At 38.4% G+C, this 20,961-nt stretch overlaps 1 protein-coding gene across 1 annotated transcript; it reads left to right on the top strand.

The window, feature by feature from the left end:
* The first annotated feature begins 245 nt into the window (after positions 1 to 245).
* LOC132832582 (muscarinic acetylcholine receptor M2-like) lies at positions 246 to 1,661 on the top strand. The gene has a single exon (XM_060850672.1). It carries the CDS (start codon positions 246 to 248, stop codon positions 1,659 to 1,661), a length of 1,416 nt encoding a protein of 471 aa, XP_060706655.1.
* The last annotated feature ends 19,300 nt before the right edge of the window (positions 1,662 to 20,961 follow it).

The raw sequence follows: 20,961 nt of genomic DNA, 5'->3' as shown, positions 1-20,961 counted from the left end.
CAGCTGAAAGTGAGCTTCAAATATTGAACTATGTGGGAACGTTCATTTAACATAACACTATAAGAACACGAAATCTGTAAAGCTTATGAGAGCACAATTTAAAAGATTTTCCTGGTTGAATTTTAAACCGAAAAGTTGTTGTTTCTTTTTTAAATGCGCAATATTTATTTTGTTTTTCCTAATCCTTTGCTTTTCTCCTATTCATTTATGCCTTCATAGTGCTAAGTACAGATCAGAGGAGACTTATGGCAAATGGAACAGAAGCAACTCAATCTCTCAGCAACTTAACGGACTTGTCTGCACCTGCAGGATGCTGCCCTTACAAAACGGTTGAAGCGGTCTGCATTGTGATTGTTACAGGAGCATTAAGTTTGGTGACGATCATTGGAAACATCCTGGTCATTGTTTCTATCAAAATAAACAGACAATTACAAACTACTAACAACTACTTTATTTTCAGCTTAGCCTGTGCTGATTTGATCATTGGAGCATTCTCTATGAATCTTTACACTATTTATACTGTAAATGGATATTGGCCTCTGGGTCCAGTGGTATGTGATTTATGGCTTACTGTAGACTATGTTGTCAGTAACGCCTCTGTTATGAACCTCCTTATCATAAGCTTTGACCGCTACTTCTGTGTGACAAAGCCCCTTATCTACCCAGTGAAACGAACAACTAAGATGGCAGGGATGATGGTTGCAGCTGCTTGGGTGTTGTCTTTTTTCCTGTGGGCTCCTGCCATTCTCCTCTGGCAGTTCATTGTAGGTGAGCGTGTTGTTCAAGAGGGCGAGTGTTACGTACAGTTCTTCTCAAATCCACCTGTCACTTTTGGCACTGCTATAATTGCCTTTTATATCCCAGTTACCATAATGACGATTTTGTATGTGTACATATCTCGTGCCAGCAAGAGTCGAATGAAGGATGATAGAAATCACTCTGAATTATGTAAGGCAACAGTTCCTCCAAGTGTAGTGAATGACAAATTAATGAAACCAAACCGCACCAAAACAACAAATATTCTTGATGATTTGTTGGAGGTCAACACGAAACCTGACACAATCAGTAATGGAACATCAGGTGCCAGTTGGGTTCCAAGAAAAGCGGAGGCACTTTCCAGAGAATCTGATTTACTCAACCTGGCGTCATCAAATGCGAACAAGGAAAGCGCTACACAAACGGGCACCAACTGCTTTATTGCATTCCATAATTTCAGGTCAGGCAACTTGACATGCTCTTCAATTTGCAGCAAATTTGAAAAGAATGATGACTGTGGCATCAAGATGCGAACAGTATCAGGGTTAAACATCAGGAATAGGAATGACAGAGAGAACAGAACAACAAATAACATTGTTAATGTGAGCAAAACGCATGTTAAAAGGGCAAAGGGTGCTGTATTACGAGAAAAGAAGGTAACTAGGACCATTCTGGCTATTCTCCTGGCCTTTGTAATTACATGGACTCCGTACAATGTTATGGTTCTCATGGATACCTTCTGCTTAATCTGTGTCCCCAGCATAGTTTGGAACATCGGATACTGGCTCGGTTATATCAATAGTACATTGAATCCTGCCTGCTACGCATTGTGCAATATGACCTTCAAGAAAACGTTCAAACGTCTTCTCCTGTGTCAGTGTAAGAATGTAAGTGCAACAAAATAAGACGTCAATAATAATCACAATGTAGCGAATACTTCTTTAAGTTACATCCAACCATAATAGGAAACTTCAAGCTCATTTGGAAAGATTATGAGTTAAGTTAACATGCTTATATGCCATAATGTCAGCATATTTGAATTATATCAATCGAAATGGTAATGTGTCTTCTGAAAAAAAAATCTGTGTTGAATATCGGATACATGAGTATGAGTAAACTGAAATGCCTTTGTCCAATGTTGTAAGCATCAATTCATGTCGTGTCTGATTTTTTTTTGTTGAAGAATGTTTACTTTTCAACTGAATTCATTATAAATACTTGCAACTGACCCTCCAGTGGTTGTATAATGGCGAGTTATTGCTGTTTATCTCCATTCACTTTGATGTCTTTCTTGTGGATTGATATGACGTTAATATTGCAGAGTTCGACCTCCCTTTGGTCTGGTGCAGCGCCTGAACTCTTGGTATGAAAATGTCATTTTGCCACTGAATATATTGACAGATCTGTTTCTTTCACTGGAGAAAGTCATGGACCTTCCTTTCATTCCGTCAAATCAGGCAAAGCACATCCTGATGTAGACGAGAGCATTTGTAACAAGTCGACGTAAGCTGCTGAGGTTGCAAATAATTCATTGTTTTGAAAAAAAGGAAAATAATTATTTATATTCTAAACATCACTCTGTCCTCCTGGCTCTCTCAGAATTTGTATTCAAATCCCTGCTGATGACAATGTAGCAAGTGTTACCTCTTATGAATTTCTTATGTGCATCTGCTTTAAACATTCTCTCTAAATTATTTAGACTGTAGCAATTCTGAGTTCAATTCACACTTATCACATGCAATTATAAAAACTAAGCTTGATTTGAATGGATAAGAATGCAGCCACGTATCTATTTGTGGTTCAAAGCCTCGTGTGTAAAACATAAAGTAAAATAATGCCACGACATATTGTTTTAGATTTTTTTTCTGATAATGTCTGCCCGGTGACTGAACATGTTCGACTGCATAAGTTAGCTGAGGGTAAAAACACTTTCATTCTATTTCTAGGATGATCTCCTGATCATTACACATGAGGTGTACTTTTCTTATGTTTTCCAACTGCAAAGCACAATTATCGAGCACCTGCAATGTAGGTATGAACACTTCGCGGCTCAACAAGCAGACCCCAATCTAAGCAGGATCTGATTCTAATCACGGTACTCTCAAAAATGCAATTACTTTAATAAGAATTCACATTGCATGTACTTAACAGTTGGATGCATGCTGGCGTTGGTTTTTCCATTTCTGCCATGATCCATGATATTTCCTTTGTCATGTAGTATGTCCAATTGAGGCTGAATTAAACTAATTGTCAGAGACTCACCAAACAAATGATTACGGATTTACACATTTACAAATAGGACCAAAATATTGTCATGAAGCGCTTTCCAAACATGTGTTGACCTTATTTTCAAATTCTAAATCTCATGAGAAATCAGAACAAAAACAAAATGGTGCAGATGTTGGAAAAGTGAGATACAACGCGAGAAAAATGCTCCAAAGTTGCGACACAGGAAGTGAAGAGACAGTCATTGTGCTAATATTCCCATTCTGTTCGATGCAAAATTAGTATAATAGAATTTCTCAGGAAAATTTGTTTCTCTATGATCCATTGCTTAATTTAATGAATACACTTTTCATGACACAAACCTGCCTTTCACAGCTTGCTGTTTCGTTGACTGTGCACGCTCAAAAGTGCCACTAAGCCGAGTGACTTTCAATATAATTGATGATCAGCAACAGTTTTGGTATGTCACAGTACATAGCTCCAGTCATATACAGAAAAAACTGTTCAGGACGTGTCTGTCACCAGAGAGTAGGTGTGCTGTTTGGGAGGAATTGGAAACTTGTTGGAACGCATTGCATTATTCGGAATGTCACTTCTTTCCAGCCACATACTCCTATTTCCAATTTATATCATTCTATTTCGGCATCAGAGGCAGATGATGTTCTACTTCTACTCAGGATCACAAAACCAATCCGTAATACCAACAACAATTTCGTGAGTACCTGCAGTGGCATTGTGAACCACTTAAGTTTCTTTGTCATCATCTGCGTGTTGAACCACAGCTGCAGATACAAGAGCATGAAGACTTGTGGTAAGAATAGGCATTACAGCTCCTCAAGTCTGTTCTACCATTTGATACAATCATAGATTATCTCATTTTGACCTCAACACCACTTTCCTGCACGCTCTCCTTTATTTTTCAAACCATTACTAATTGAAATCTATCAGTTCCTTTAATCTACAGCGTCCCAGCAACCACAGCACTCTCAAGCTGTTGACTTCCAGAGATCCATGTTCCTTCGAGAGAAATAATTTCTCCTCATCTCTGTTTGAAATCTGCCACCCTCTATCTAATTCTACATTGCTCCACAAAGGCAATCATTCATCTAATTTGTCAATCTCATTTACCATCCAATATACCTAAGTTAGATCTCCGCTCATTTTTCTAAACTCCAGAGATATTTGGTCAAAACTGTTTAATATTTATTAAAAAGATAACGTTTGGCATTGAGATCCACTTGAAGCTATTGAGATTCCCAACACAGAGTCTGTAAGCTAGGAACAAAATGTCTACAATCCGGTGTCTTTATCAGGTTCTTAGTGTGGAATTTTGTTTCGCATCCTCAATCACGGATGGCCACCCAGTTGATCAAGTGAGCACACACTGCCACTGATCAAAACATTATTCGCAGAGGAGTGAAACCATCTTGGATTGTGTACACACCTCACTGAGCCATGTTGTGACTTCAGCCAGAAGTGGTGAAAAGAGAAGGTTGGGAGTGTTGGAAATTATTTGTGCAGAAGGTGGAATTTCGCAGATTTGGAAGATGACCGTGTGACATTTACTGGAGGAAAATAGGTTGAGATTGCTTGTGTGTTTTTGCAATTGTTATGTTTTAAGGCGAAAGGAAAAAATTTTTCAGCTGAAGGCAATTACTGTGCAGAATGGTGGGTATGTTTTTATTTCCTATACTTCTTTTTTCTCCTTTTTTTCGATTTTGCATTCTCCCACGAATGGAACAAAAGCTACATTTATCAACTTAATTCATATCTGCCTGCTTATAATAGTTTCTTGTTTCATTCCTCCAGAGATCTTATCTTTGTAAACCTCGGTTTACTACCGACTGTCAGATACTGCAGAAGAACTTTGTGATGTATGGAGGATTGCAATATTTACTGAAGAATGTAGATGGTGGAGTGGACCAGACACGTGAGCCACAAATGGAGATAGGCAACATTCCACCCGTTACCTCGTGGGACCAGTGATACGTCTGATGTGGAAATCATATGAAAATTAACCCTCTTTAGTTATGCAGATGGTCTTTTTACAAAACCAATCGGATTCAATTCGGAACAACCATTTGCCCAAAAATGTGATCTCTTCTGCATATCGGCTGTAGATCCTTTGACCAGAGTACAATCATGGATTCCTTCATTGGTTTGAGGGGTGTCAAGGGTTTCATATTGACCAATCAATAAGTTTGTGTACATCGTTTCTGTGAGAATTAGGATGAAAAAGCAAGTGAAACAAAAACATTTGCTTCATATCGGGGTGGAGTGAACTTAAATTATAGCTTCAGAAAGAGATGTTAGAGAAGAAATTGAGCCATGACTGTATTTTTTTATGGCATAACTTAAGCAGCTGGTGACACCGAGAACTACGATGAATGACCTTTGCGTGGCCCTGAGTTCTACCACTGAACTCCAATGCTTGGGTTCAAGTTGCACTTGTTCCAGAGATGACATCTCTGCACAGATTGATTTCAAGTACACTACATTTAAATATCGTAATAATATTATCTCTACGCGGGGCTTCTTTTGCCAAATGAAAATACAAACTTCTTGACTGATGATGCGTTCAGAGGTGATTTAATCCATCATGAATCTATTCCTCATACCAAAATCAAAGGTCGGCCACTGTCGTGGGTTTTAGTTACACATAGCAGTGCTGCAATTCCAGTGATTTCCAAATTGTAGAAATCTGTCATTTAGCAGTAAGATAAAGTAAAGACATCGTAGAGGTTGTCGTTGACTGGGGTAAAAAAAGCAGTCTGTTCATTGCAATTTTGGAAAATTACAAAAGCAGCCAGAGCAGGGCAGAAGAATTTGCATGCCAAACAATTATTACATTCACAATCAGGAGGTGATTTTAACAAAATTAATTCTCTACATATGTTGTGAAGAATAATTGTTGATCTTTGAATGTGAATCCGGGATATGCTCAAGTTAAGCATCCCACTTAGATGCACGTAGAAGCCCGTAGATGCATCTATTATAGCAAGGGTGTATGATTGTACCACAGAGAATTAGCCAACGCTGATAATGGGCTTCAAAAGCAATACAGTTTGACATGCAGAACCTGATGTGCCAATTGACTAACGCTGTAGATCCTGTAAATTGCACTCATACTGTTTTTTGTGAACATTATGATGGGCACTTAAGATTATTTGTAAAAAATGACAATATATTGTGGTCAGGTTCAAACAAGGATTTAGAGACTGTATTTGCCAGCATAGAGGGTGTGTCGCAGTAGAATAGAAGCCATCATCTGTGCATGTCGCAGATATATTTATCAGTTTAGGATGGAAAACTTTATGATAACAAGTCATTCTAATATACTTTCAGGGTCTGAAAAGGAAAAAGTATCAGACTAATAATATTTAACTGTTTGTCAGATTTCACAGGAAATTGAGTCTCACCACGGATCTCCTTACTATCCTCCCCCAAAATGTATTGGGATCAATGCTGTAAAATTCACCAGGTTTTCATTTACCTTACAGTGGAGCAGCAAAAGACATAAAATTTGTTTCAAGTTCGCTGCAAAATGTTAACTATTGCTAGAGATGTGAAGAAAAAAAACAGTTTTGAATGGATGATAAGCAGCACACTTCCGTATCCATCTTGAATCACCTCAAATTCTGGCAGAAAAATATAGGCTCAAAAGTTGCTTAGAATGCAACCATGCTAAGGCTCCTTTGCTGGGGACAAGATAGGCAAAGCGGGGATACAAGACTTAAGCAATACAGAAAGGGAAGTCATGATAATCATTTTGGGACAGAAGGAAGACTGAAGGTTTGAGTGAAGAATCATCACTGGCCCTACTGTCAAGAGAAATAAAAATATGTCGCCCCCTCATCATTTTGTTAATTAATTTGATCACAGAAACGGTAAGTTTTCTAACGCCTTCCAACATATTTGATCAATCACCGCAGCAGTGAAAACTAGGTTGGCATCGATATATCATGTTGTTACTTCAGAAGAAAGGAAATTGCATAATAAAGACAAACAACTGAAATGCATACTGACTAGTTTGAAACAGATCAATAGAAATTCCAAAACAAGACATGTTAGATCTAGTTCGAGTTGTAAGTCAGAGTTCAGCTCCAAGTTATCGTGAAATAGATATGTCTGATGAAGTGACAGTTTCAAATTTTGGTCAACATTCGTATCATTATTTGTTCAAGAAATCCGCTATTCAGACTCAAGTCAAATTGGGTCCTAATCACGACCAGACATTCGAAATGTACTTGTCTATGAAATATGAAGCCAATAGTACTTTTTAATTTGTTTCTCGTTTATTTTTATTTTTGGAAGGAAAAAGAGAGCTTCATGTGAGAAATATTTTCAAAAGACATCGAAATCATACAGGGAAAGTGAAATGTTATATGCTCCATATAAAAGCAATGGAGAGGTCTTTGGTTTGCAAAGCTCGAACAGTAACTTCAGTTGACGGGCAGATACGAAGTTAAATATCAAAACGGAAAATCATCTAGATCCACTTGTATTCCTCTGATGCCAGTTTGGCAGACGCTGAAGTTTGCTGTCTTCCTCATTATTGAATTTATTGACGAGTATGATAAAATCTCATTTGCACCACAGATAGGAAACACATCCCATTATCATGTGATGACATCTATTCTATTCTAATTACGCTGTTAAACACATGGAAATTTATCATTTTTGATACTGAAAATTGGCATCCAAAAGTGTGATATCACATTGCTTCACTTCTAATTGGAGCTTCTGGACATCTCGCATTTTTCTATGTAGTATTCTGTCGTGTGCATTTCACATAAGTATCATTTCCCTTTCTATTTAATTTTCAGGACTTGATTTGGTGTTCAATTTACTTTACTCCCTTCTCAATTTTGCATTTATAATCTACAAATCCTTTGGTCGATGTGCATTCGCTTTCACTGTTCATTCAAGTTCTGGATTTCACATCAGGATCAGCAGCTGCGGACGCACCAATGTGAATTCTTAAAATAACTCTCCGAAACCTGAATGGAACGATGTTTTATTACACTGGAAAAAAAGGAACAGGAGTATTTCATGAAAATTGCACTGAGTTGGAAATTTTACAGACGTGTGAATAGTGCAGTAGGAAATAAGAAATGCCTGGTATTAGTTGAGGCACGAATGTGTAAAAGCTAGGGGCAATTTAACATTGAAGAATAATGGAAAATGGTGAGTTGGTGAAAGGAGAAGGGAGAATTTATTGGAGAAACGGTAAAGTAAATACGAAAATTGGAAAGTTACAGAGATGCTTAGATTTTTAAAAATTAGATTGGTGGCCTAACGTGGGGAATGTGGAAGAAGTGAGTTAGTGAGAAGGGAATGGGGTCGAGAATGAAAGGTTGAGTATACATATTGGAGTAAAGGGGGAATGTGGACGGTTTAGCAAAGTATGTAATGTATTGTGTGTAATGGAAAGGAATTGGTGGAAAAGGGTGATGGCAATACAGTGTCTCACTGCCGATACTATAGGAAATTGTTTTGAATCAGACTGCATAGTGGACACATCCTGGGGTAACTGACAGGTACTGTATTTTTTACACGTTTGGCAAATGCAAATCTCATCGAGCCATGGAGTCATACAAAATAGAAAGAAAACTCTTCGGTACAACGAGTCCACCACCTATCATAAACTTAAACTGAAATAGTCTCACCAAACTGTGCATGGTCCATATCCTTCCAAACATTTCGTATTCATCAGGTTCGACGTTTGCTTGCTGAGGTGGTAGATTTGTTCTTCGACGTTTTGCCACCATATTAGGTAACATGATCACTAAGCCTCTGATGAAGCGCTGGTATTTTGTCCTGCTTGCTATTTGTGTGTCTTGATCTGTTGTGGTGAGTGATATCACTTCTGTTTCTGAGAGTCTGGTAAATGGAGTCCAAATCTAGATGTTTGTTAATGGAGTTCCAGTTTGAATTTCAGGTCTCCAAGAATTCCACTGAGTGTATTTGCTTAGCCTGTTCAGGATGGGTGTATTTTCCCAATCGCATCTGTCCCTCTTCATCTGTATGTATGGATAAGAGGGATAGATGGTCAGATCTTTTGGTGGCTAGTTGCGACTCATGTATCCTGGTATATAGTTTCCTGCCTGTCAGTCCATGTAATGTCTGTTGCAGTCATTGCAGAATAGTTTGCACATGATGTTATTTCTGTGGCTGTTGTTATCAGGTCCTTTAAATTTCTGAATAAGTGTTTCAGAGTGGTGGTAGGTTTTGGGGTTACCAGGGGCTGATGTCGTCTGATCGTCATCAACGAGATTTCATTGTTGTTTGACAGGAGGGCTAGAATCTCATGGTGCGTTGTATTTTGTCGTTTAGTCTGCACTGAGTTAATTTGGTGGATTGTGTTCATCAGGGACCCGTTGTTCATGAATACATAGTTTTGGTGTTTTTCCTCAGTGTCTCGTAGATCCTGGGTTCTGATGTGTGTCATGACTCACGTAAATAATGTCGTCATGCAGCTGCGTTTGTGGGTGTTGGGATTGTAGCTTCTGTAGTTGAGATTCTGGTCAGTATGCGTAGCTTTCCTGTCGACGTAGGTCTGCATCTCTCCACTGGCTTTATATTCTAATGTGACGCCCAGGAAGTGGAGACGGTTGTTGTTCTCTTCCTCTTTGGTGACCTTTATACTGGTAAGGATATGGGTTTCTTCTAATTTCTTGCGTTTCGTAATGACAAAGGTGTCACACATATAAACAGGCCTATCGCTTGGGCTGGATTATTGAAAGAGCTGCGCATTCTAATTTCTGCATAACTGCTTCTGCTAATAGTCCTAATATTGGTGATCCCATAGACGTCCATTGATTTGCTTGTATATTCTGTTGCTGAAGGCGGAGTGTGTTGTGAGGTACAGGTATAGTAGTTTCAGGATGATGTCTTCGCTCATGGAGCTGCTGTTGTCAGGTGTTTGTGTCGTTGGTTCGTCTAGCAGTGAAGTTAGTGTTTCTTTGGCTAGGGCGATGTTTCTTGATGTGAAAAGGGCCTCACTTCGAAGGAAACCATGAACTCGTCATCCTTTACCTTCGTGTCTTTGGAGACGTTAAGGAATTCCTGGGTGCAGTGGATGGAATGACTTGAATCTTCTACGAGATGTTTCCGTTTGTGTTGCAGATCCTCTGCTAGTCAGTATGTCGTTGTAATGGGAAGTAAGACTATGGGTCTGAGGGAGGCGCTTTGTTTATGAACCATTGTTAATTCATAGAATTCTTATTCAAGTGGTATCCAAAAGTCTTTTGAACGTTGTAAATCAACCCACATCGGGTACGTCTTCTGGAAATTGATTCCACATGTGAACCACTCTGTACAAAAAAAGAAAGTTTTCACTCTTGTCTCTGTTATAAAAATCTTTATTTTCTCACCTTAAGGGTATGCCTCCAGTCTCGAAATATCTCAACGAAGAGAAAAGGCAACCCACATTCACTTTATCCAAAACTCCTCATGATTTTGTGCATTTTTATAAGGTTACCCACAACATTCTGTGTTCAAGTAAAGAAAAACATTCTGCCTATCCACCCTTTCCTTATAAATCAAACCAACCCCACCCACTTCACTCCCAACAAAATTCTTTTGACAGACAACGAATGACTATGGATAGTCAGCATGTTTTCATATTCCAATGTATTTGCAATATATTCCAATTCCAAGATATTGCATTGTTTTTCAATTTCCACTGCTGTCAAAGATTTGCTGTGGTTGTACAAAAGCAAACACAGTATCTGTATTGTCCACACACCTGTCTCAAAATCTCAGATTTTCTTTTCTGTTGGTGGTTATGACTTAAACGTTAGCCTCAGGACAGCCAGGACATCCACAGTTCTCTTTTTCGAAATTGTCCTTGTGGTCCCTGTCATATCTTTCAATGCCGCCACTTTTACATCTTATCCAAAAGAGGACACAGCCGGGTGAATGGTTTTCCTCATAATGTTTCAGAAAATATCAGATGAGAGCTTTTAATCACGTCGTTACATGGGACGTATTCAGAAGCAGAAGTATGAACATGACATAAAACTGACCCCCAAATGAAACCATTCTGTCTGGTAAACTGTGTTTAAACGAAACTAAAAGAAGTCATGGCTGAGATAATGAATGACGAGAGCATTGGTACTAAGGGCATACAGGAAACATGAGCTCTGAGTAAGTTTAGTCATATAACAAAATCCAAAGTACCCGAATTGGGAACCAAAGGTTTAAAATGTGCTTGTAGAATTTCTCAAGCTGATGGCATTCTGCTAAAGATCATGACATTTGAAATTTTTAGAACATTGTCCAGAGAATGAGCAAGGATTTCCCCAACAATGACGACCATTCAGTTTAATGTGACTGGTGAGGAAGCAGAAAGTAGCAGGAATGATTAATAGAATAGATAAGAAGACATACGAGACATTTCTCTTTACAAGTCATAGCATAAAGTTATAATGTGGCGTGGCAATTGTTGGATAGGGGTGGACAAATTCAGAAGTCATAGGACACAGGGTCTCTGTCCAAAAGGTTTATTTGAAACCACAAGCTTTTGGGGCACTGCTTCTTCGTCTTTTGGAACAAACAGCAGCAATCTGGAAGATTATAGATTTATAAGTGCAGGGAACGTAAACTTGTTCAGAACTGTGGTTGGGTGACAGTTGAAGTTCTTTATGCAGTTCTGGTCACTACACACTTGATCAGGTTTGATTACACTGGAGGCCTGCAGAGAAGCTTAACGATGATGTTGCCAGCGATGAAGCAATTTAGCTATGAATTGGGTCTGTATGTATTCAGGCAGCTTTCTTTTGAACAAAATAAGGTGTGGGATGACCAGTTTGATACGTTCATCATGACAAGATGTATTCACAAGTGTTGCAGATTTTCTCACCTGTTGAAGGGTGGATAGCGAGGCAGCATAGATTTAAGATTAAGTGCAGGATGTGTGGATGGGACTTGATGAAAGAAAATTCATTGTGATGTTGATGGAGGTCGGTAATACACTGCCTGAGAGTAAGCTTGAGGTGAGAAAACTTTAAAGTTCGTGCATTTGGATGAGCAGTTGAATATAACAATCGTATGATTTCCTTTTTCTTTTTATGCTGCAGATTCACGTTGAACCAAAGAGACATTTTATGAGCTGTATGAATCTATGAATCTGTGATACCACACAAGAACGTTACATATACTTGACAACAGTTTTGCGGCATCGTTGATTAAATTGGGGGGAAACGGCATGATTTCATTTTGAACAAAGTCATTTTAATTGTTTTGATTCAATTGATTTATCGATAAACACGGGAGATCTTTCAAGGATAATTCATTTGTTCTTGTGCCCATGCTCTTTAGAAAAGCAACAGAAAATATCATGTGAAAATGTTGGCAAGTGAGATGAAATCCACAACATGGAAAGTGGGCAAGCCTCATTTTCTGATGACATGAAATGATATCTTAGGCAGCACTGATAAAAGTTTAACAATTCAAAAGAGGCATTGATATATTTTTTGAAGTTTGGCAAATTAAATTAAAGCATGGCAAACATAAAACCATTCACTGAGAACTGAAAACAGACAAAACAGAATATTTCGTTAATAGAGAAAGCTTCAAAAAGTTGCAGTTCGAAGGAATCATTGTCAACGTGCGTTTGTTGAAGGAACACCATGCTTATCAAAGTTCTTAGAACTTTTGGCGATGTAACTGCTAGAGTGTATCAGTGATGATGTTTTAATGGATAATGTCATGACATGACTGGAAATATTCATTCTCAATTTATTACTTTTTCTGGCACACTGATGCAGGTGGAAAAACAGATTTTTGCATCTTTATCATGCACATTACAGAGTGGGATCCTTCAAGCACTGGCATCTACAAATAGGCAAGTGACTAGGTCGAGAATATCCATATATGAAATCAGGAACAAACTTGCATATGTGTCCTGTATCGTTTCAGTTGTGGAAGAAGAAAAGTAGAAAATGTGGGCGAGTACATTAAGATATTGGAAAAGTGTCAACTCATTAAAATAAAAAACTAAATGAGTGAGAATGTTATGGGACATATATTAGCAGGTGCAGTGAAACTGGAATGGAATATCAGAAGGATAAATGCTGAGTCACAGTCGTTTAGGATCAGCTATCCTGCATTTAAAGATACTAGTTTCCCAAATTCTCCGAAATTGCAAAGCTCCGTGACAATTGAATGTGGGGAAAGATGGAGCCTCAAGGAGGTGTGAAAAGTACAAACGACATTGCCTCAAGTTAATAGGTAATACATAATGTCTAAAGTGTCACATTGATCACTTCTGCAGGATGACGGGAAAAATAAAATATTCACTAAATGTTTGTTGAGAAAACAGAGAACATACATCTTCCTATTTTAACAAGAATGTCCTTGTCTTGGAAGTGAAACAAAATAATTCCTTATTTTCCATGCCCTCCTCAATATTTCATATACTTTCTCTTTTTGCCATGCAAGGGAAAGACGTACAGATGGATAGTATAAAAGGAATTTGGAAGGAGAGATGTTGGAACTTCAGAAACATGGATGGAGAGTTACTCAGAATTAACATGCATGAACGTGAAAGAGTTGTAGGTGAGGTCCTTACAAACTATTTATATTCCTATTTGGTCTGCATGATCTCTTTTCATCTGGAATTGTAAAAGATAGTTGGCAGATGTTCAATGAAGTGAAAGAGTGGCTTAGATTGAAATGAAAATTGCTCATTGATTATCTGAGTTCAGATATTGTCTGCTCATTTTGAATTAAACGCTTTTTGACAGCATTAAATGTTTTTCGTACAAAATTGTTCCTACTTCTCCCAAAGATACAGATGATACATTTTTTTTTCTAGATTAATGACTTTATCACTGAAGGTACAGATGCTGTAAGGATCATCTGTGTTCAAAGTTTTGTAACAAACAACCCTAGGCATTGAAAATAAGTACATCAGTGCACAATAAATCCGCCCCTGATTTCTCCCTTTAAAAACAAAATTTTAACATTTTAAGTGGATCATTCGCCTCAGTATCTGAGAACAAGTTTAAAATGCTTTGGACACCAATAGCTCGGCTTGTGTCAACACACTACCCTCTCTTAGCAGTAGCCAGAGTGCCTTGTGAGTTATTAGATTAGATTACTTACAGTGTGGAAACAGACCCTTTGGCCCAACAAGTCCACACCTACCCACTGAAGTGCAACCCACCCAGCCCCATTCCCCTACATCTATCCCTTCCCCTGACACTACGGACAATTTAGCATGGCCAATTCACAAAAATTGCACATTTTTGGATTGTGGGAGCAAACCGGAGCACCCAGAGGAAACCCACGCAGACACGGGGAGAATATGCAAACATTACACAGAGAGTCATCTGAGGCGAAAATTGAACCCGGGTCTCTGTCACTGTGAGTGCAGCAGTACTAACCAGTGGGCCACCGTACCCCCACACATGGCATGCATCACCTTTTATTTTAATTGGTACAGCTGCTTGCGCCTTTTCCCTGTTAAATCAGTTATGTTGACCTCCAACTTTCGAAACACTCAGTTAGCAAAGTCCATTGTCGACGGACTGTTCTCTAAAAGTCTTGTATTTTTCGTGTTGCGTTTGCTTCAAAACTTGCAATACTTGCTATTTACGTTATCCAATACTCAACTATCATCACCTTGCCCCTCTCTTCTATTCCTATTCAATCAAAATGATCTGTTTTTGATCTGAACATTTATAAAATTCGTATATGCCTATGATGCATGCATTGTTTATTTTACAGTTTAATTCAGGTCGAAAATATACTTCTATTCCAGAGCATTTCTGTAATATTTTATTTTATCCCAGGATTTGTTTTCTCTCGTTTTGTCAATTACTTCCATCTTTGTATTCTAAGATATAGAACATAGAACATTGCCGCACAGTACAGACCTTCAGACCATAATCTTATTCCTATCATTCTTTTATTCTGATATACCTATAGAAAGCCTTCGTGGTTTCCTTGATCTTATCGGCCAATGACTTCTCATGTCCCCACCTGGCTCTTCATAACTCTTTCATTAGGAATTTCTTGACTAACTTGTCACTCTCAAGCACCCTAACCGAGGCTTCCCATCTCATCCTGAAGTAACTCTTCTTCTTCCACTTAACAAGGCATTCAACTTCCTTAATAAAACACAGCTCCCTGTCTCAACAACTTCTTCCCTGACTGACAGGTACATACTTATCAAGGACACTCTGCAGCTGTTCCTTGAATAAGGTCCAAGTTTCAATTGTGCCCATCTCCCGCAGTTTTCTTTTCACCTTATGCATTCTAAGTCCTAATCGCAACACGATTGCCTTTTTCCCAGATATAACATTTGCACTGCGGTATATACCGTTCCTTTTCCATCGTCAAAGTAAAAATAAGCAAATTGTGGTCACTACCACCAAAGTGCTCACCGACCTTCAAATTTAATACCTGGCTGGGTTCATTACCCAGTACAAAGTGTCATGTGGCCTCGCCCATTGTTGGCCTGTCTACATGCTGTGTGAGGAAACGCTCCTGCACAATTGGACAAAACTAACCCATCTAAATTGTTTGAACTAGAGCATTCCCAGTCAATATTGTGAAAGTTAACGTCCCCGTAAAACTGCCATGTCACTCTCGCTCCTATTGAACATTATCTTTACTCTCCTTTCCTCTATATCTCTGGAACTATTTGGAGGCCGATAGAAAACTCCCAACAGGTTGCCTCTCCTTTCCTGCTTCTAACCCTCAGCTCATAATAACTCAGCAGATGAGTTCTCAAACTACTTACTGCAACCATAATACTGTCTTTGACTTGCAATGACATTCTCTTTGCCATTTATTTACAATCTTCTCCCTTTCGAAACATGTAAATCATAAAACAACCTGCAACAATCATTTCGGTCCCCGCCCCAACTGTCTCCCTGAAATGGCCACGACATCGAAATTCCAGGTGTTCTTTAATAGCTTTTCCTCCCCTTTCTCTGCAATATTTTACAATGTTGCATAAGATTTTGTGATGTTTGCGTTTCTTCCTGGAATTATTTATTTGTGCATCCTTTATTTCTAAAATAACATCCTTGCTGTCATCTAACTTTACCTGATGCATGATTTTGCGATGGACGAGATTCATGAAGAAAGATATATGACATGAATGAGAAATTCATCAACACAACCTTCAGAAGCAGACAGGTTAAAGTAGTTGATGCATATTAAATTTTTATTTCACACAGTTCCTTTTTTGCCGTTAATTCTTATCTACTGCTTATCTTTTGCTTGTTGTTTCCCCCACTCCCACCCCCAAGTTAACCTGTTAGCAATTGTAATTTTATGTAAAAGAAAATGTGGTCTATCTTAATGTGTCACGCAATATCTATTGCCTATGGCAACAGTGGGTTTCAAGGTGATCGTTTGCAATGTGAATCTGCACAGGATTGCTGCACTATATTTCTTGATTTTCTTTCCGATTTACTCTTCTGTCTGCAGACTCATTCTATTCCTAACACCAACTGCCGTAGGCATTTCTGTCTGGTTCAGTGTTGCTTTTACCTTTGATCGTTTTGAAGCCATTTACTGTCAGAAGCTGAAAGCAAAATATTGCACTGTAAAAATGGCTACTCAAGTTATCATCTCAATGAATATTTTCTTTTGCATAAAAACATATCATGGGCTTCTTGTATATTCCTAATGTAACAATTGACAATATGCCACGGATCTGTGTCGAGTCCACCGGGTGCTCCGGTTTCCTCCACAGTCCAGAGATGAGCAGGTTAGGTGAACTGGCCATGCAAAATTGCCTGGAGTGTTAGGTGTAGGGGCATGGGTCTTGGTGTGTTCCTCTTCGGAGGGTCAGTGTGGACTTGTTGAGCCGAAGGGCCTCTTTCCACACTGTAAATAAGTAATTTAATCTATATTCAATTTTCCAGGAGAACATTTTATTGTTGAGAACAGCTCTTAAACCCGATTCTTCCATTTGTTTTGATTTTTGACTTTAACTTTCTTGCAGTCAGGTGCATTTTAGTGGCTAATCATGCTCGAAGGAAGCTGCGTATCCAAAACAGCAATGGGCAAAAAGAGAACGACCTTGAAATAAAGAAGCAGAGAAGGTTCATTCTATTACTTTTTGGAACATCCATTAGTTTGCTCCTCCTGTGGATAAGAACTGTTGCATATTTCTTACTTCTTCGAAGTAAAGATTTTTAAAATCTCAGATTCATATTCAACCCCTTGGAAAATTTTAAAACTGTGCGCATCATGCTCCACCTTCTGAGCTCCTGCACAAACAGTGCCATTTATGCTGTGACCCAGAATAGGTTGAGAGAGGAACTGTTCAATGTCCTGAACTGTCAATTTACTGTGGATGGTAAAAGACATCACTGAGAAAAAGTGCTCGAATTAAAATTGAACTCCTCCCCCAATGCCATTTAATATCTATTATGTAATTTTATTAAAGGAGTTCCGCTGTGTAATTTATAATGTTTGACTTAACTTTCATTCTTGCCAAAGAAAACAATCAAGTTACTGTCGCAATGCAAAAGTAAACATCTGTGCTGAGCACATTACTATTAAAAAATCACGTTCCTAAACTCTGTACATTTGCAATCATGTTCTCAGCATCTGTGGAGATATTTTTTGTACCAAAATATTTAGGAATCTACAGTAAGTAATATTATGTTTACTGTAAATGTTATTCAAGCATCTCTTTCAATTGTTTCTAATTGCTTACACAGATCTGAACATGGACATATTTGCACTCGCAAAATATTGGAAAGCTATTATAATCCAGTTATTCAATCTGATTTAAAAAAAAAACCATGAGAAGGGGTAAGCCAATAAAGAGAAATTTCAAAGTTGTATCAAGTTGCATGTCACATTAAATGTATTTAAACAGTTAAAGAGGAGAACTGAAAGTATCTGCAGAAAAGAGGAAACAAAACAAAGTTCAGGAGGGTAAATTCAGTTTGGTTGAGCATAAAAGAACACAAAAACAAAAGAGAAATACATTGCAGGAACAGGCCATTCACCTCTCTCAGCCTCTGTCAATCGTCATGCTCTAACTAAACTAAACAAAAACTTCTGACTTATTCTGTAGATATCCCTTCATTACAAACCTATTCATGTCTCTTGAATGTCTCCAACGGATGTCTCTGAAATGTCGCCAACGTGTCTGCTTCCACCACCCCTTCTGGCCGTGTATTCCAGCCTCCTACCTCTCTCTGGGTGAACAAAACTCCCTCGCACATCTCCCTTACATTTTACAACTTTCAGCTTGAGTATAATAGTTGAACAGCCGACAAAGCAGGAGAAAGAATTTGATTTCTCCTTCATATCTGTTTAATCAAGGCTGATCTGCTACTTAACTCTTTGCCAGCAAATATTTCAAACTGTATTGGCTAACGTTAGCAAAGTTAACTTTGCAATAATCATTTGATACTATTATTTGCCACTTCCAGTCGTCTGCCACATTTTAGTGAAGAATATACGACACTGTAGATTCAGAATTAATAGCTAGTCATGAACTGAATAGATCAACAAAGGTAAAATGTGACACACGAAGGAAGCAGCAATGACTTTGGTTGGAATAAACTATTCTGGAACTAAGATAAGTCTTAGGCAAAAGAATTTAAGGAGGTAATCATCGGAAAGCCGTGTTTTCGAACAGACATCTAACACTGACTGCAAAAAGGAACAGATGAATTACTTGTGATAAGGAAGCAGGCTGCTGACTGAAGGACTCCAGGACAGTATTCAACATGTTAAGTGAATGAATGTAAATGTCAATAGTATCACACCATAAACCTCAAAGAGGAAATTCTGTATAAAATTTAAATGCCAGAAAAAATCAGCATAAGAAATTCGAAGAATAATACTGCACAAGGATCGAACTCTGGGCATTTGCAGAAATGACAATTTAGCTTGGAAGTGTGGTTAAGTTCTTTAGTTCATTGGATACCCACCAAGTTGAGTTGTGAGGCTGAACTTGCGAACTTGAAGGGCCTCCATTTGGTTACTACATGTAAGCAGGCAATCAGCCCTATTGTCTGGGGTGCTTTGGCTCATTGGTTAACACTGCTGCGTTACAGCACCAGAGACCCAGGTTTGATTCCAAACTCAGTGACTGTCTGTGTGGAGTTTATACATTCTTGCCGTGTCTGCATGCTGTGCTTCGGTTTCCTCCCACAAACTGAAGATACACAGGTTAGGTGTATTGATCATGATAAATTGTTCATGGTGTTCAGGGATGTGTGGGTTAGGTCCTTTCGTCAGGGGTGAATGTAGGTTAGGGGTCTGTGTGGCTCATTCTTCGGAGGTGCATTGTGGACTTGTTAGGCCAAAGAGCTTTTCTCCACACTTTCAGACTCTTCCATGATTTCTCAAGAAGTAGCCACGTTAATGGTAACACACGGAGATTTACCACAACAAGCCATTTTGCAGTTTCCCATTGAAAGCTCTGACTCCAGATTTCCACTGATTGTCATGAGTCCTGGAATCCCCAACAACAGAAATAGATACATTCTTTCATCCTTCTTATTCTCCTGAATACTTGGAAAGAGATAAGGCCAAGAGATGTAACAAGAGGTTTAAAGTAATCAAGGAGCTGCATAAGTAGCTAGGGAGCAAATTTCCCACTCTTTAAAGTGTTAAGATCAGAAAGTTACTGATTTCAAATGATTCGCAAAGGATGCACGCGGGAAGTGAGAAATAAAAATCTAGCAGATTGACATATGGACCTGGAACACATCACCTGAAATTGCGTGCAGCCAGCTTCAACCAAGTCAGTCAAGCGGTCACTGATTGATCGTTTAAATATGTGTTCACTGTCGAGCTTGGGAAAACACGAAAAACTGAATGCTCTGTGTCTGCGTCATTACACACTGTGATAATTAATTTAGAATTGTGTTCTCTATTCTATGTACCGTGAGAAAATAGAAACTGCTAATTTAGATTTGACTTGAATGGATGTTGCAAATATGTACATTTCCAATAAGTCTCCCTCGTGACATTTATAACATTCCTCTTCGCATTGTCAACTCCAGAGAATTCGTACCATTTAATTAACCTCTGCTTACAACGTGAACCCTGGTGTTCTAGTGCCCATCTAATAAATAGAGGCAGCCCGAACTGCAAGGCATATTTTTGATAATGTGTGGTGCACATAACTGCCCTCAGGACTCCAAGTGTCATCTCACCGAGAATTTATACAGCTGCATTATTGCAGATAATACAGATATTACAGATAATACAGATAATATTGTAGATATTGTAGACAAGCAGATATGAGCCAGTTTTCCACTGTACTGATTTGATTATCATGATTGACTTTTCAAGACATTTTGATAATTTACGTATTTTTATGCCACCAGTCTGAGAATCTCTGTTGTTGTAAGTTGCATGAAAATTTAGAATGGAGTCTATTTAACATTCATTTTGTAAAATGTGCCACACTCTGTATTTACCTACATTAAAGTTTTTGTTTACAGTATTGCTCAATGCACAAATCGTATTCATATATATATCAATGTAGGTATACACTCCTTAGAATATTGCTAATGGTTTTTGTTACATTTATATCTAGCTATTATCTTTCACTTCCAGTGCCCCAGTCAGTAATTAGCACAATAAATTTTTGAGCTATTACAGCAGCAGCAATTTTAGCAGCAATTTAAGAACAACTAACCCATACATTTCCTGCAGAGCATATTGATATTGGCCTGCAGAGTAATCGCCTTCCCTCATTCTGTAAACAACAAAAAAAGGAAGAACTGTGGATGCTGGAAATTAGAAACAAAAATAAATTCTTGCAAACATATGGCTGGTCTTGCGGCATCTGTGGACCGAAATCAGAGTTCATGGGTTCAGTTTCTCTTTTTAAGTTGCACATAAAGAATGACGATGTAAAGAACTGTCTGGGAAATTAATAGCTCGAAAATGCAATAATTAGCAGCTGATAGTGGCGTCTGTGTGTTTGCTGCCCATTTGATGACAACGCCTGACATGTGGAACTTCGGTTCAGAG

The sequence above is a fragment of the Hemiscyllium ocellatum genome, chromosome 35, assembly GCF_020745735.1.
Source record: "Hemiscyllium ocellatum isolate sHemOce1 chromosome 35, sHemOce1.pat.X.cur, whole genome shotgun sequence".
NCBI lineage: Eukaryota > Metazoa > Chordata > Chondrichthyes > Orectolobiformes > Hemiscylliidae > Hemiscyllium > Hemiscyllium ocellatum.
The sequence above is the reverse complement of the archived record's forward strand: the minus strand, read 5'-3'. Positions and strand labels throughout refer to the sequence as shown.

What these genes read in the sequence shown, in the direction of transcription:
- LOC132832582 (XM_060850672.1), top strand. Translation starts at nt 246, where the DNA reads ATGGCAAATGGAACAGAAGCAACTCAATCTCTCAGCAACTTAACGGAC.